The sequence below is a fragment of the Ceratina calcarata genome, unplaced genomic scaffold, assembly GCF_001652005.2.
Source record: "Ceratina calcarata isolate Rehan_Ccalc_2016 unplaced genomic scaffold, ASM165200v1 scaffold46, whole genome shotgun sequence".
In the NCBI taxonomy this organism is placed as follows: domain Eukaryota; kingdom Metazoa; phylum Arthropoda; class Insecta; order Hymenoptera; family Apidae; genus Ceratina; species Ceratina calcarata.
Window position 1 is genome coordinate 80,664 of NW_017170028.1, and position 15,830 is coordinate 96,493.

The 15,830-nt window shown below is 43.6% G+C and overlaps 1 protein-coding gene across 5 annotated transcripts in view; it reads left to right on the top strand.

Annotated features, from left to right (window-relative positions):
- Nucleotides 1-15,830, top strand: part of Trpgamma (Transient receptor potential cation channel gamma) — a 68,945-nt gene that overhangs the window by 45,345 nt on the left and 7,770 nt on the right. For all 5 annotated transcript variants that reach the window (XM_018028509.2, XM_018028511.2, XM_026815508.1 and 2 more), the window contains 11 exons: nucleotides 2,599-2,834; nucleotides 6,026-6,156; nucleotides 7,177-7,444; nucleotides 8,455-8,603; nucleotides 9,131-9,326; nucleotides 12,184-12,354; nucleotides 12,736-12,970; nucleotides 14,126-14,252; nucleotides 14,590-14,868; nucleotides 15,294-15,427; nucleotides 15,515-15,644. In XM_018028509.2, the coding sequence (XP_017883998.1) occupies nucleotides 2,718-2,834; nucleotides 6,026-6,156; nucleotides 7,177-7,444; nucleotides 8,455-8,603; nucleotides 9,131-9,326; nucleotides 12,184-12,354; nucleotides 12,736-12,970; nucleotides 14,126-14,252; nucleotides 14,590-14,868; nucleotides 15,294-15,427; nucleotides 15,515-15,644 (1,937 nt within the window). In that variant the 5' untranslated portion in view covers nucleotides 2,599-2,717. The remainder of the gene's footprint in view (nucleotides 1-2,598; nucleotides 2,835-6,025; nucleotides 6,157-7,176; nucleotides 7,445-8,454; nucleotides 8,604-9,130; nucleotides 9,327-12,183; nucleotides 12,355-12,735; nucleotides 12,971-14,125; nucleotides 14,253-14,589; nucleotides 14,869-15,293; nucleotides 15,428-15,514; nucleotides 15,645-15,830) is intronic.

The following is a 15,830-nucleotide window of genomic DNA, read 5'->3' on the forward strand; positions in this document are numbered from 1 at the left end:
AGTCGCCTATCCAACAATTTCATCCTCCATGCATGTTTCCACACACGTACGTGCAAAGGCTTATCGATCTAGCCACCGGTGGAAACACGCGATTCGCGGTAAGCTCAACGACCCGTGCGAGGTCGAAGTTCCAACCTCAAGCAGATAACCTACCACTCGGTACCCCTTTGCGACTCTGGTACTTCACTTTTTAATATCCTTCCTCTCGTACAAAGGAAAACCTGAAACAATTATCGTGAGATGCTGTTTGAGAAAAGTACGTCATATAATAATTCAATTCTTGTAATAGGATATTCGTTTTAATCCAAATCTGATGTACATCGTTTTGGTATCTTCCTTTTCAACGGGAAAAAGAAATTGAATTTGTTATGAAATAATCACAAGCAAAAGACTCAATTTTCTTCTACACAGGCCGAGTTGCTTTAATATTTGTTTCGTAATATAGAAGAAAGAGTATGAAACAATAATTATCGAAAACAGTTTGAGAAATCAATTCTGAAACGGTTTTGTACCGGCGACCTCGTTCCATGCAAATCCGATCCAGTACGTTCTTTCGGGTTGACTTCCCAGCGGATTGAATGCTTTCGAACGTATTTAAAAAGCAGTCGTTTCTCTCGGAGGTTTTTGCGAACTCGCGACGTGATGCGAAAACTGTTGCTCTTAAAGTTTTTGTTCCAGGGATATTAAGAAACTGCCTGAAACTTTTCCTCCAGGCTACTGAAGTCTGACTTTTCGGAAGAATACACAAATGTGCGAATCGATTAAACGTCTCGACAGCGACGCGTCTCTCGTTTCCCCGCGGTAAATCGAAAATCCTGCGATTCTTCGCAATTTTCGGAAACCGAACGATAATGGGAAGACAATTTCCGCACTGTAACACGTTTCTCGTTGCATCGACGAAAAATTACTGTTTTTTGTTTGAATTTTCCAACGCGCATTCTCTGGATGCTCATTTTCCTAGAAGTTTTCTTTCTCTCGATTATTGAGTCCAATGTTCGCACAACCGAGCCAACTTTCCTTCAATGAAAATAATCCGCGAGAGCGTAACGACGGCAATAAAATTTATTCGACCACGATCCACGATAATCGATAAAAAAAGTTAGTTCGATGCACGAAAAATAAGATCAATTTCAGCATTCAGTGGAAAATAATCCTGCTGCGATAATAGAACTAATCGAACGCAAGCTCGAGTCGAATAAAATTTAGTCCGGCTTCCGAAATAAAGGCTCGTTTTATTTTTGTTTGTGAGCCGAAGGGAATTTCATCGAACGTAAAACGGTTCCTCATAACGGTCTGCGATCTTGGATAATGTTCGAACTCTCCGCGCGGACGTTAAATACTATACACGACCTCGCCCGTTTCATTATCGATATTGCTTTGGAAAACTGTTCGACTACGTCAGGCACGTGTCTCGACACAAACTTCTCCTATTTAATAATGAGAAATTTCAGGTATCCGTTTATTAACAGCTCGCTACAACGTGTGATGAACTATTTAACAGAATTCCTGGAGAGTATAAAATTATTAAGCTAGTTACGGAGCAATGAAATTTTCACTGCTTTTTGGGACTGTGGATCGTCATTTCTCGACTTCGACTTGCGTTTGGCAGTGCACACGTGGCCTGCGTCTCGGAGTCGATTCGCGTGAAATGTGGTGCACGCATGCATCCTGGTTTGTGTAAATCATTGGCCTTTCTAACGATCACGGTTACGCAACCCAGCCGCAACGGCATGACGTTCGATAAACTAATGAAACTTCGTGATACGTACACATATTTAATCCCCGGAGTAATAATAATTTCCGATCGTCGATCTTCTCTTTTATCAATACTCGTGACTACTCGTTGCGTGGGCATAACTATAATGATTTTACGATCAAAAGGCGGGCTGGCGATCATACATGAAATATAACGTGCCACAAAGCGAGTAACGTGCTGGTACAAGTATATTACACCTAATAGATAATATTCCGAAGGGAATCATATTTAATAATTCTCGAAATAAAAAATTCCATAAATTTCATCATTGAACTTAACGTATAAAAAAATCTATCAGAATTTATTGTAAAAAGAGTCATTCGAAACTAAAACTAAAGTCAATTTGTTCCGTACGACACCGAAAGCCATTTAGTTTTTGCGTCGCAATCGATGGAAAGAAGACGTAAGCCCCGAAAGTTAAGTCGCAAAAGTTGCAGTCGACCGTTCGGTCGCGATGGTACACGCGTGTCTGTTTGCTGCGTGAACCAATAAGCGTGAGTGTGTCCGATCCATCATCCCTTCGGATTACGAACTGGGTGTATCCAGTCTCGTCGCGTCACATCGCGTCGCGTCGCGTCGCGTCGGTCGCCTCGTCCACCTCCGCTCTTACATCCGTGCATTTCTTCCTCGACCATCCTCATTATTTGCATTGTCATCGGCGTCGCGATTCCACCTGACGTAATGAAGATCGCGATCGACAATTCCGTGCACGATTTGTTATCAGGTACACTTTATCTACTTGTACCCCCTTCGATTTTTATTCATCGTTTCTGCACATTCTTATTAAATTTAGGATCTTAAGACATATGAACATTTTGTTTGAATCATGGAATTTGTTTCAGAAAGCGCGTACAAAGATGAGGAGTATGGGGCCGGGGGCGCGGGTTCCCCTGGTGAGAGCAGCGTCGGCGACGAAATCGGTGGTGCAGCAGACGATGATTCCACGAGCGCTTCTCTGAGGATGGATACTGACGCGAGCATCGGCGGCGGTCTCATTCGGGGTGGGCACCGCGTGAGCTTTGACCCGGAGGCACCGCAGCCTTCGTCCCATCCGAAGAAGGGCTATGAGAAGGTCAAGGTAGGTCGCGATTGTCTAAAAAGAACGTCGCGAACGTTCCGAAGAATAAAATAAAGATGAATTTCAAATTGAATGTAATATATTTAATCGGATGAGGAACGATGGGATGAAAAGAGGTATGGAAGAAAGTAGTCGAAATAGCTAATCCAATTTGCGAAAGCCCTCTTCTCTATATTGCATTGTCGAAAGTAATTTCCCGGGATCTGCGAATATCTCGCGATTCTCTGGATCTGCACAGGCCAAGTCAGACCACGGATAGGTAACTGCTATTGAGAGAGAAACTTGGACGTTATTTCGATGATCGCGGATTCGATCGAGAAAAAACAATCTGAGAACAGGGGAAACTCGAGAACGTCGTTCGTATTATATTTTCTCCACCTCGCATACTCCCTTAGCATCCACCCTGTAGTTCGAGGGACGGAAAATGAGTAAACAGGGAGAAAGGTTTCGCACAGACCACAACCGTACACTTGTAAAGCCCGAGAACTTTTATTTCTATTGCCTCGTAAAAGCTCGATCCCGTTGCTTCCACGAACGTAGCGACGGAGTGATAAGCGTATCGGATATAAGAGCGTTCGTGAACATTCAAGTCTTTTACCTCACGCATTTTCTCAAACGATAATTCAGCTCCGTTCGTGCGTTCAAACGTTTTCCCGATGCCTTCAAGAGCGTCGAACGAGGTTCCCTCTCTGTTGTCTCGTAAACGTTCTTCTTGGAATTCGTGCACGTCGTATTCGCTCCGATTCACATTGTATTAGCTATCAAAAGTGATCTTTCAGTCTTTATTTGTCCCTATCTTATTTGATTCGGAGTGTCGTCCAGCTTCCTTTCGACGCACAGCAGAGTTCACGCAATGCATGAGAACACCATGTCAAAACTTGAACTCGTCACAATAATTGCTCGCCAATGAAACGAGGCTAGATAAACGTCCCAATGAAGTTCCAAGGGATAGAAAATAATGAAGTTTCACCAGAGGAAGACGTGGTTGTAGATCGCACTGAGAATATTCGCATACGAAGCTCGCGATTACCCCTCTCTAGTTGCAGAAGATGACATACTGTGCCAAGGACCGGCACTGACAGCGAATGAGTGTTTGCTAGGGCGCACCCCTAATTGTTGAGCCGCCACACCCACGGCAAACATTGTCCATCAACCCTCCGCCAAGCCTCCTCCACTTCTTTATATCCGACCCTTTTCCACTGAGACTAGATATAATATGCGCCGCTACGAAATTATTGCCGCATTAATCTATTTATTCTGATATTTAAATGCTAATTAACAAGGCTCAAGGATATCGTATGCGCCGTCGTTTTATGTTTCATCACAATTATTTCATTACATTACTGAGTACATAAAAATAAGGGAATCGAGTGAAAAAGTTGATCAGAAAATGGCTCGTTGTATTGGGTGCGCCAATACTTTTTGCACCTACGTATATTCCACGTCCTTACTGATGTCCTTCGGGCGAAAGGACACGGGTTAACTCTATGATTAGGACCGTGCAGGCTCTTAATTGCCGATGACGTTCGTATTAGCCGCGAGATCTCGTTTCGATGTTTCACTTCTGTCTCACCCGGGAAATCGTACGTCGTATGTACTTTAAACTAGGCATTAAAACGAATTCTGTCTTGATTCTCTGAGGACTAAAGGAAACCGATACTGTGCACTATTTTGTCTGGTTATTGGGAAAACAGACTAAAAACAGATCAATCGAATCGACGGATGTTCTATCATAGCTCCTTAAGGAAGATATGGAGCTTCATTCACAATCATCGACTCATTGTCAAACAATGAACCGCATTCTATTTTCCAATCTGGAGAGATATAGCAAGAAGTAAAAAGGAATTCCTAATTCAATATCCGCCTCGTCCGACGCTCACAAATGCTCCGTTGGGAAGCTTACTAACTATTGTATAATACGATCGTTATTTCATAATGTCTTTTATCTCGAAGAATAATTGAATGAACGATAACAGCGGTGCTACAAACAATTACATCGTAATGATAACACCTGCCGTTTCCAGTTTTATCTGCGCCTTCCCTGTTGTAAAAAGAAACCCGGGTGTCTCATTTACAGAAGTGTATACGCTGGCGCAGAACGGTTGTTACTGGCCGTTAAATAGACCGCCGTGGTCAGTCTGTACCATTGTTCCCGTTCACGCTTGATCTTTACGTGTTGCACCGAGCTATTCTTTCCCCCGTTCCGCAATCTAATGGCAGTCGTAACGAGAGGATTCTACTGTCGAACAATGGACGGGCTATTCGAGTCGTTAATTGCTCGTCCTCCACTCTCGCGATCGTCCCAATTCCAGCTGGACCTCCGATCTCGTCCACGCCTACGAACGCCTCCTAAAACGGTGCCAGTGAAAACTGCCGTTTTCTAGTCCATAACAATTCAATGTATTTCCTACTTGTATCCTGTCAGTCGGTATTAATATCGACCGTTTCGATGTAATAAAAAGTTCGAACGTGCTTAGGCCTTATTAGTTTTCAAAAGTAGCGATGGATAATGTGATAATAAGCGATTCTCTTCTGAACGAACGAGGACCCCTGGAATTAACCCTGCTCGTTTAAGTAAGGCGGTGAACTTAGCGGAAGTTGAAAATTGCAGGGAAACAACAGTAATCCCTGCGCACGCTCTCAGCTAGAAAAAGTTCTGGAACATAGTTAGCTGGCAGCTCGTCAAGGTATCAACTTCCAGGTCGGAACTGGAAAGTTTCTCGTGAATTACACCTTGAAGATCTTTAATAACATCGACAATCGAGCCCGTACTCCTCGTCGCATCGCAAGACTCGATGGGGTCGATTTCGATTTAAATCGAACGACGCCGCGACGCGCTACCACCTCTTTGATCCCGAGCTTACGGAGGAAGCTGAGGTGACTCCCGCGGTACATTTATCATCTTAATTTCGTCCATCTCTCAACGGAACTTCAGCGCGAATAAGCGCGATTTCTTCGGGATGGGAATTGCCAGGTTTTTTGTTAAGAAAATCGTGACAGGTAATTTAACATGGAGATGTGATCGAGAGCTCAGCAGTTTAAAGCAGACCACGTTTTCCTAAATGAATGCATAAATTGGAAGATCTGTAGAATAAGTAAATCCTTAAATTGATATTTTATTTCACAAAAAAGACAGGGGATATTTTCATTTCTCGAAACCGGGTTAACAAGAAGTCGTTGAACGTTTCCAGAGGCACAGTATCCATGGGATGATAGAGGAGAAGAACGGGGTGAGACCGCATCAGGAGATGGCCAGTCTGACCGTCGAGGAGAAGAAATACCTGCTAGCGGTGGAGCGTGGTGATGTTGCCTCTGTCAGAAGGTAAGATAACGTAATTTAGTGAAACGTAGACGTGTGCACGTGACGGGGAAATAGGAAATGGTACGGGGATAACATTCCAAGTATTTGACGAAATACGATTTTTGGTACACTGAACGTAATGTAATTATTGAGAAATAATTTTAAAAAGCTTCTCTGACGAATTCGCGAATAAATTACATGAGAACATTGTGTAAACAAGATTTGTCGAGACACGGGATTAGACGTGGCAACGGGACGTGGCAAAGTGCATTTGGAACATGAATATTCGCAAGAAAAAAAGAATTAATACGAGCAACGTATTGTTTCGATCGCTTTCAACGGGGAGTACAATTGCTAATTTGAAAGGAAAGGAGGAACAAATGTGAGGCGCGTGCAAGCACTGCGATCCGTGGCTTTCATGCAAACGAGCCAGTACACGCGAGGTGGATGTGGATACGGAGGGTTCGTTCGGGATTTCCAGGGCTGCTGCCGCAGTGATTCCAAAGGGGAGAGAGACGGTGGAGAGTGAGAGAGATCTCGCGGCGGGAGAAGGTCAAAGCCGCGTCGTCCGTACGATCCTTCGTTCCGGCGGACAAAGGATCTAATTACCTTGTACGATAATCGTGGCTGGCTATGCGATCCCGAAACTTCCCGAAATTCTTCGCGACGCGGCAATGCTCGTCCCCGTGCAATGCAATTAATACCGATTGCGATGTACGAGCGAGTTTCAGAGTCCGTGGGATTCTCATTTGGCTCGCGTCGAACGCGGAAACGGGGCAACGAATATGTGTACATATACGTACGTTCCCCAGACCAGAATTGTACGTAGCGAGCATGTAATTAAAATGAAAAAGAGGAGAGATTAAAGAGGGATTTCATCCCGTACTGATGAAAATTTGTTAGGCACACGCTGGACGTGATATCACATGAAACCACTCTAAACTCTTTTGAAATAGTATCCCCACAAACTCGTGTTGTCGTTTTCTACTTTTCTATCGGTTATCCATATCTTATCACCGAGGAATGGGTCTTTAATTCCAGGATGCTGCAAGCATCTCAAGCCGCCGATCTGAGCCCAGAAGGATCGAAACTTAACATCAACTGTATGGATCCGCTGGGACGTTCGGCGTTGCTGATGGCGATCGATAACGAAAATCTCGAAATGGTGGAGCTTCTGATCGAGCACAAGGTTGACACGAAGGACGCGCTTCTCCACGCTATCTCCGAAGAATTCGTCGAGGCGGTCGAGCTGCTCCTCATGCACGAGGAGCGCGAGGCGAGGTATCGAAACGGCGAGCCTCACATTCGGGTAATTTCAGAGCTTAAATACACTTTAACTTTCTCTATTCCCTACTCGCCGACTGTATAATAGTTCACTTGGAGATATTCAATGCAATCCAATCAGACTTATTAGCACATTCGAATACATTATTAAACCATTAATCTAATTTGTTCCTGAACTCCGTCCTTATCACTGTAACATTAATTAATTGAAAGTAAGAAAGTAATGCAATTCTGTCCTTTACAAATGACCCCATATTGTTCTTAAAGGAAGACAAAAGACTTTCGTCTCATGATTAAAGAGTGATTGCGCTTTTCCGGTTAGCCGATTTCGTTTCGGTTATCGAAAGTCCCAGCTTAATTTTCTCGTCGAGGCGAGACGCGAGCCGGTCCGCTTAAGTAGATTCCGCCGGGACAAATAGGTCGACCCACATTTTAATCAGGTTCGTCCTGATGCGACGCGGCGAGAGTTTTTCCGAATCAGCCTCGATGAAAGCCTGGTCGAATCCCATTTCCGACGTTCAGAAACTCTCACAGCCAGTACATATATGTATATATATATCCGCCGAAATTCGCGCCGAATGGACACAGTGAAATAAAGAAAAGGGACGCGGAAGGTTTAATCGGAAGGGACAACGGGAGGTTTAATCGGATTTCATTCACCGTCTCTGAATCGGCTTACGCGGAACTTGAAATAATTACGCGCCCTGATGATCACAGTATCGGTTAGCGTTAAATTGCGAATGTTTGTGGAATGTGTAATTCGAATTTGCGAGGGGAATTGAAGCAGGAAAATGAACAGAATACGTAGATAAAGCTCACGTATCAAATGCAATTTTATACATACATATTCCATTCCGTACTATATGACAATTTTTAAAACTTATTTAATAGTAACATAAATATTTTTTACCAGCTCCTGACACGTGGCATACAATAATAAAACTAAGGGATTGAAAACACTTATTTACTGTACTAAAATGACTGTAGAATCTGTCTTGATTTGAGGTAATACGGTTTTCGTGGACACTGTTCTAGAGCTGGGAAGCCATGCCGTCGGACACAGCCACGTTTACGCCGGACATCACGCCGCTTATCCTGGCCGCGCACAGGGACAACTACGAGATCATCAAGATCCTCCTAGATCGTGGCTCCACATTGCCCATGCCTCACGATGTTCGTTGCGGGTAAGCGAGTCGTCGCGTCATCTTCGGAACCGATGAACCCGTAATTACGATGCCGTCCCATTCGTAAATAAATCCGCGGTCGAGAGGGAAGGCCACAAACGCTCGTTAAGTACATCGTTTCCCGTTGATTAATCTCCCGGACCTAATTCAACGCATGCCCGCGATCTCCGAGTCGAAGCCCACGCTAACTAATTACGGTTCTCGTATCTGCGTTGCCATCTTTAACCCTGACTTCAACCCCCTACGGATGAAATTCCACCCTTTGAATAATATTCAACGCAAATGCTAAACCCATCTTCTTGCGTGTCACTTTTAATCGGAGCGAAGCCCTTCCTCCACGCGGTGTACCTTCCATTCATCGCTTACTTGCAATTCTTGAGAATCAATATCTGTTCGTGAAACGAAACTTTCAATTAACATTTACAATTGTAATTATAGGAAAGTTATTTTTGAGGAAGTTATCTCGTATACACCTACCTGATCCGTTAAACGAAAATTGATTGCAGTAACCGTTTCTGTGTCGGCAGGTGCAATGACTGCGTGGAATCTAGAGAACAAGATTCTCTGAGACATTCCAGGAGCCGGATAAACGCGTACAGAGCACTCGCGTCGCCGTCCTTAATCGCTCTGTCGTCAAAGGATCCGATTCTAACTGCATTCGAACTGTCCTGGGAACTGAGACGCCTCTCCTTCCTCGAGCATGAATTCAAATGCGAATACCAGGTGAACAGATCCTTAATTGTTTAACACTAAGCTTTGATCAGGATAACGAAGCGTCGATCCTCCAGAGAGAAACAGACGTACAATATTCATTGAAACGGTGCCATTGATTGAATTCTCCTTGCACTTTATACTCTAATCTCACTAAATCTATTTCCTTCCGATGCTTTAAAAGGTTTTTACGAGAAGCTGTCTTCAAAAAATGAAATCATTTTTATGCAGATAATACGTAAATGGTATTGAAGCCGCAAGAGGTTGGTAGCTGAGTTTAAATTGTATTCGACTAAACTCAACCAGCTTATGGTTACATGAAAGTTCGCTTTCTGGAAACGATACCGTCTCTGATAACCGGAGGCTCAGCCGATATCATTCTCATCCAGAGCGTCTCGTTACCGCCTTATCAGAGCGACCGCAATTTTCTTTGTTCATTTTGATTTCTCGATCGAAGATCTCGATTACCACGGAAAATAGAGTCCGCAATGTTCAATTGAGTCCAAGAAACGGAATTCCTACCCATCGTACTAACCGCAGAGTACATAAAACAGCCGTTGAACTATGAAGTTTGCCAGCTTCTCAACCCCTTCTGGTCCGCTTCCGCCATCGGTTCGATTACTTCCTATGCGTCGCGGCCAGCACCCAAGCCCCGCGTGTCCTCGACGCGTTTACAAACGATCCTCCTCACCCCGCGCAAGAAAAAGCATATTAATATCAGACATTTCGTTACGGTAAAAGCTGAATGTTATACAGAAATATATCACACTGGAGAAAATATGGCTAGCTTTCGAAGAAGTATGTCGCTTTGTGTACAAAATCCGATTCAACTCTCCTGGACTTTCTGCTCACTGGCTAACTTTCCTATAATTTTTTGTTTTATCTTGAAATTATCGAGAAATAAGCAAGTGAACAGAAATTGTGAGATTCACCGAAGTTCTTATTATTCATACAAATAATGTATTACACTTTTCGGAAAACAATGAAAAGCTTCCTCGAGGGACGTGTATTTTCGGCTAAGTGACAGTGAAATATATAGGCCGTTCTTCGACCTCGCCGTATATTATTCTTGTCATTTATCTCGTTCGTTCGCGCGGAAAAGGATACTTCCTGCCCGCAAACTGGAGATACACCAGAATCCAGTGAGAAAATTCACAGATACAACACGCGCACGCAAAAAAGATAAATCCATACAATGCAAATCGATACATCGCAGAGGCATTTCCGTAGAAATTGTTTACTCAAGACTCCTCTTACGAGTCGACGAAAAACCTGGCGGCGTCGTTCTGCCGAGGGACGGAAATCCTAAAAATGATATTTGAAGAAGAAACTCGGTTCTCGCAATTTTCCAGCTCGAGTTTGTTCTGCTTATTTCGTCGTTGTGTATTCGAACCGTCCTCGTTTCCGCGTTGCAAACGCACTCGTTGTTAAACCGTGTAAACAGAAACCGGGACACACGTGTTGGCTCATTCGCGTTCACACTTACGCGATCTTATAATACCTCGGATTGTCTTTCCTTCGGGAGAGACCTATGGTCAGAGAAACGATCTGGCGAAGGTTTCACGGCCGCATCGATAGCGGATATTAACGTCTCGTTAGGTAGGCCGCGAAGTACGATATTAGCGAACAGTTTGCGCAGTTTGGTATGCCCCTTTGATGTCGTAAATGTTTGCTTTGGCTCGCGGCCGCAGATGAAACGAGTATCCAACGGTATCCCAGTTCGTTAGGGCGTCGCGTCGATTTGTATCTTTTCCCAGACAGACACTGTCTTTTCTGAATTTCTTAACAGAAATTCGATGGAATAATGAATACAGGAAGCATTTTCACGATGCGACAGCATTCCTCTGGTTCGTCGTTAATGAAGCCTTGTTCGAGGGACAAAAATAAATCGCCTCTGATAGCGAATTGATTAAGCCGGCCGCTATCGGCAAACGGTTAAACGAGGATAAATTATGGAGAATCTAGTCTCGTTCGTCTTGCCCCCTTCGCACGGTAGAAACCGCCGAGTCTTTTCTCGTCGTATCGAGCGACGGTTTATCGATGTTGGCCATCTCGAGTCTAACGAAATCGACATCTCATAGATTCGTTGTGTTGCAAACATTTTTTATACGAATAAAGTTTCACCTCACCCGTTCAAGTTTCACTCAACCGAGTGGCGCTTCAGACTTTAAAAGACGTGAGACAGAAAAATACATTGATCGATAGTAGTAATCAAGTCTATGCTGACATTTGACAATAGGAACGAAACAATTGAATTCCTTCGTCACTTGATTACCACCAAATCTGTTTCTTTATTCATGCAATTCGACGCCATTCATTCTCGAAATTGCTTCACGCGCCGTTGACCTTTTATTTAAACAATTACACTTTTTCGCGCCCGTCAATTTGAACACAATAACGTTCGAACAAATTGCTCGAGATGGTCGCTTAAATCTTCCGAGAGATCGGCGGACGTTAAACGGGAATAAATTACCCTCTCCCGCCTTTTATCACCGTCGGGATGAAGTTTCCGCGAGATTGCCTCGCGCTTTTTTTTCGCATACCTCGAGCCTCTGCATCGAGTGCTCGATTGTGCCCTCGATTGACGAACGACTTGGCCGCGATCCAAATCTTTTTAACCCTCTCGTTCACACTCCTCCTCGTAATTTGCTTCCGAACATCGAGGCATGTCCCTTAACATTCGGCGCATGTCTTCTCTGAGTTACCTCGAGGGAAAAGTTGCTTCTTGCGCGTTCCAGCGAGAAGCTTTTTTGTTCACCGACGTGAGAGCTTGCGATACGTTGTGTAACACGTCCAACGAAAACGGCTTTGTTTTTCCATTGCTTTGTCCGTGGAATTGTTCTCTAAAATCGCAGTTTTGCGATTCTAGGAACTCAGGAGGCAATGCCAGGACTTCGCCACGGCTTTACTGGATCACACGAGGAGCTCGAACGAGTTGGAGGTTCTTTTAAATTACGACCCCACTGGGCCGGCATACGAACACGGGAAGCGAATGCACCTGAACCGATTGAAGCTGGCCATTAAATTTCGACAAAAGAAGGTATGACATTTTTAAGCGTTGCGCAATAAACGATTAAAAGTGCATTGCTCTAAGCTCTCATTGATTCGTAAAGCTCGAATCACGAGTTACAAAGAATAAAATCATAATTTCGTGAGATTAAACAAAAATGATATTCACCATCTTACTTGACGTCTTGCTGTCTAACTTTTCCTTAATTTGATTGAACGTTAAATAGTAGTGATTGGTTTGATAGCGGTAAAAATCTCGATAGTATCGATGTAACGTCGTTTAGGAAGGCCTGGGACGTGGATCGACTTACGAGCAGTTCTAACTCTGACATTAGATCATAATAAGTACAATTTCCTAGCGACATGACCGGAAACTGTGCCGACCGATATTAGATTATCGCGGAATTTCCAGTTCGTCGCGCATCCTAACGTGCAACAGCTATTGGCATCGATTTGGTACGAGGGCCTACCCGGGTTCCGAAGGAAAAACATGTTCCTTCAAGTATTGGAAATCGTCAGGATAGGCGTGCTATTCCCATTCTTCAGCGTCGGATACATAATCGCGCCTCATAGCGTCGTGGGACAAACAATGAGGAAACCGTTCATCAAATTCATCTGTCACTCGGCCTCGTACTTCACTTTCCTCTGTGAGTATCATTTAAAATCTGTTTAAGCATGATAGCAAAAGATACACATTTTTCACCGTCGTATCTATTACGATCGTACGAGAATCGTGTAACCGCTGGAACAGTATTAGCACTTTTATTATTGAACGGAAGTAGATAAGTGTAAACAAGTCGATTAAAAAATCAGTCGATTTTTGAAACGTAAAGCGAGAATGAATGAGAGCCGCTTTACTTACGGGTTTTCTCCTGACAGTTTATCGAATCTGTCCGTCCTCGACGATGTATTTTACCTTTCGCCACGTCACCGATTAGAAATACCTCTCACGGCAAACGCCTCTCTCAGTACCAATAATAGCGGAGTGCGGTAATGCTCTAAATTTGAGACGTATCAACCATCAATCCTACGGCGAATGACAAACATCTCGCAGTAAACAGGAAACCGGTTTGTTTGAAGGTTTATTGAAGAGCAGAATAATTTAATACCATCATGCCTCTTCATAAAGAACATTTATGAAGTTCTTTTCACTTGTCGCGGAGGATTATGCGTATCATTGATTTAACTTTAAATTTTAATTACAAATGGTTAGATAGTTTGAAATTCGTGGAGTTCCCAAGAGCCGGAGATGCGCGAAGCCTCGAAAACCTTAATTGACCTCGAAGTTAGATTAATGACGTTTATAGTCACGGGCCAGAGACATAATGTGTACTCCTCTTGGAGGGGCCGCGAAGTACGGAGCGTACGGAATTTTGGAAAATTATGCGAGAACAAGCGAAGTGAATATCGTTGGTTGTATTGTGCGGTTACCGTCACGAGCAGACTACGAACGTGCTTTCTTAACTCCTCATCGAGATCGTTAAATTCCACCGAAGATCCGATTAGCATAATTTATGTAATTCTAATCTCTTTAACTTGTCTCAGAATTTATTAGAGTGTAACAGTAATATGATAGAAAATTTATTTCTATTTTTGGTTTCCTTCACACGCAATTTTTTTAACATATTTATTGTTAAAAATAAATAGGAAATTGTAGAACCGGAGCTACGACTATAACTGCGATTCCCGACAAATAAATTCGTCAGCCTTGCCAAAAGTCTCCAAATTTTTTATTTCTGCTTGAGTTCCGAAAGAATAAAATAGTTATTTAAAAAATGACATCGGTACATGGCTGTTCGCAGTTATGTTGATTCTGGCTAGTCAAAGGATAGAAAGCGTGATTGGGAATTGGACGGGACACGACGTGCCGCACGACGACGTGGAACACGAGCCCACGAAAAGGGGTGCTGCACCGACTATCGTCGAATGGTAAGTCAATGTTTTTTTAACCCGCAACGAGCTAGGGACCCGAGCGAACGAAATGAAACAAAACAGGAAGTCACCCGTTCTACTTCCTAAGAATGTTTCCCTCAGGTGATACCTCCGCTACGATCAAATAAAGACAAGTACAAGTAGAACACGAACTTTCAAAAAATAAATGCCCTCGATTGCCACTCGTCCCCAAGTGACAACATTCGAAAGGATTTCTTTCCCGAACTGACACTCGATAATCGAGTTTGCTTCCGAGCGATTTTCCAAGTTCTCCCGCGGGTCGGTCGATCACTGAGCGAAAATCGAAGGCAGAACGTGAAAAACGTTGTCGCAGGTTCATCTTGGCATGGGTGTCCGGTCTGATTTGGTCGGAGGTGAAGCAACTATGGGACGTGGGCCTCGAGGAATACGTTAACGACATGTGGAACGTAATCGACTTCGTCACAAACTCGCTGTACGTGGCGACGGCCGCGTTAAGGGTAGTCGCTTACTACAGGGTGCAAAAGGAGAGAGAGATACCTGGCTCAGTGAATGAACTCCAACGCGAACAATGGGACACGTGGGACCCAATGCTCATATCCGAGGGTCTCTTCTCTGCCGCTAACATATTCAGGTCTGTACTACAATTCAAACTCCTCAATTTAATTTACAACTTACAAGCATCTATCAATGAGTTTCCCCATTTACGAAACAAATCGTGTAATTAAAACTGCATTCGTTCAACACCTTCGTTGGAATGAAATATGCCGAAGGAGATTGAATCCCATTTAGATGTGATCTAAGTTATTTGTCATTATGAAAGAAATTGAAAGTCGAGACGGCTTTAATAGCGTGTTCGCGACGCGTGAAACGGGACACGGTTTCATTTGGAAAAGTTAATCGCGAATTACAGTAACACGGTTTAATGGATTCCTTTTACGCGTACTCCGTAAAGTCCCGAGAGAACTAATTAGAGTCCGACTCTTTCAATGGAAATTTTTCAATTCCACGCCTTTTCAGCCGCACGTACGATCAAACCTGCGCCTCTTCTACTTGCAGCTCCCTGAAACTAGTCTACATTTTCTCCGTGAATCCTCACCTCGGACCACTACAAGTCTCGCTGTCCAGAATGGTGATGGACATTATGAAGTTCTTCTTTCTCTACGTACTAGTACTCTTCGCGTTTTCCTGCGGTAATATATCATACTCGATGAACCCGATTGTAAATTGCCGGTTTCTATAAATCTTATAAAACGCCGCGGCCGGATTACTGCTCACAGGCTTAAACCAACTTCTCTGGTACTACGCGGATATGGAAAAGAAGCGATGTCCGACGGCGATGTCTTATCATCCCAACGCCAGTGTGACCACAGATTCCAACGCCTGCATCGTTTGGCGCCGGTTCGCAAAGTAAGCGGCGCTCGACAATATACGATTAAGGATGTATTGGCTATACAGTCAATCCCAAAAGTTTATGCACTTTAGAAACACATTTTTTAAAAAGAAATCAGACGTCGGAAGAACATTGCTAATAATAAACAACAAAAAAAAATTTTCGATTTTTCCGAGATTTTTCCAAGGGGTACCCCTTCAAAT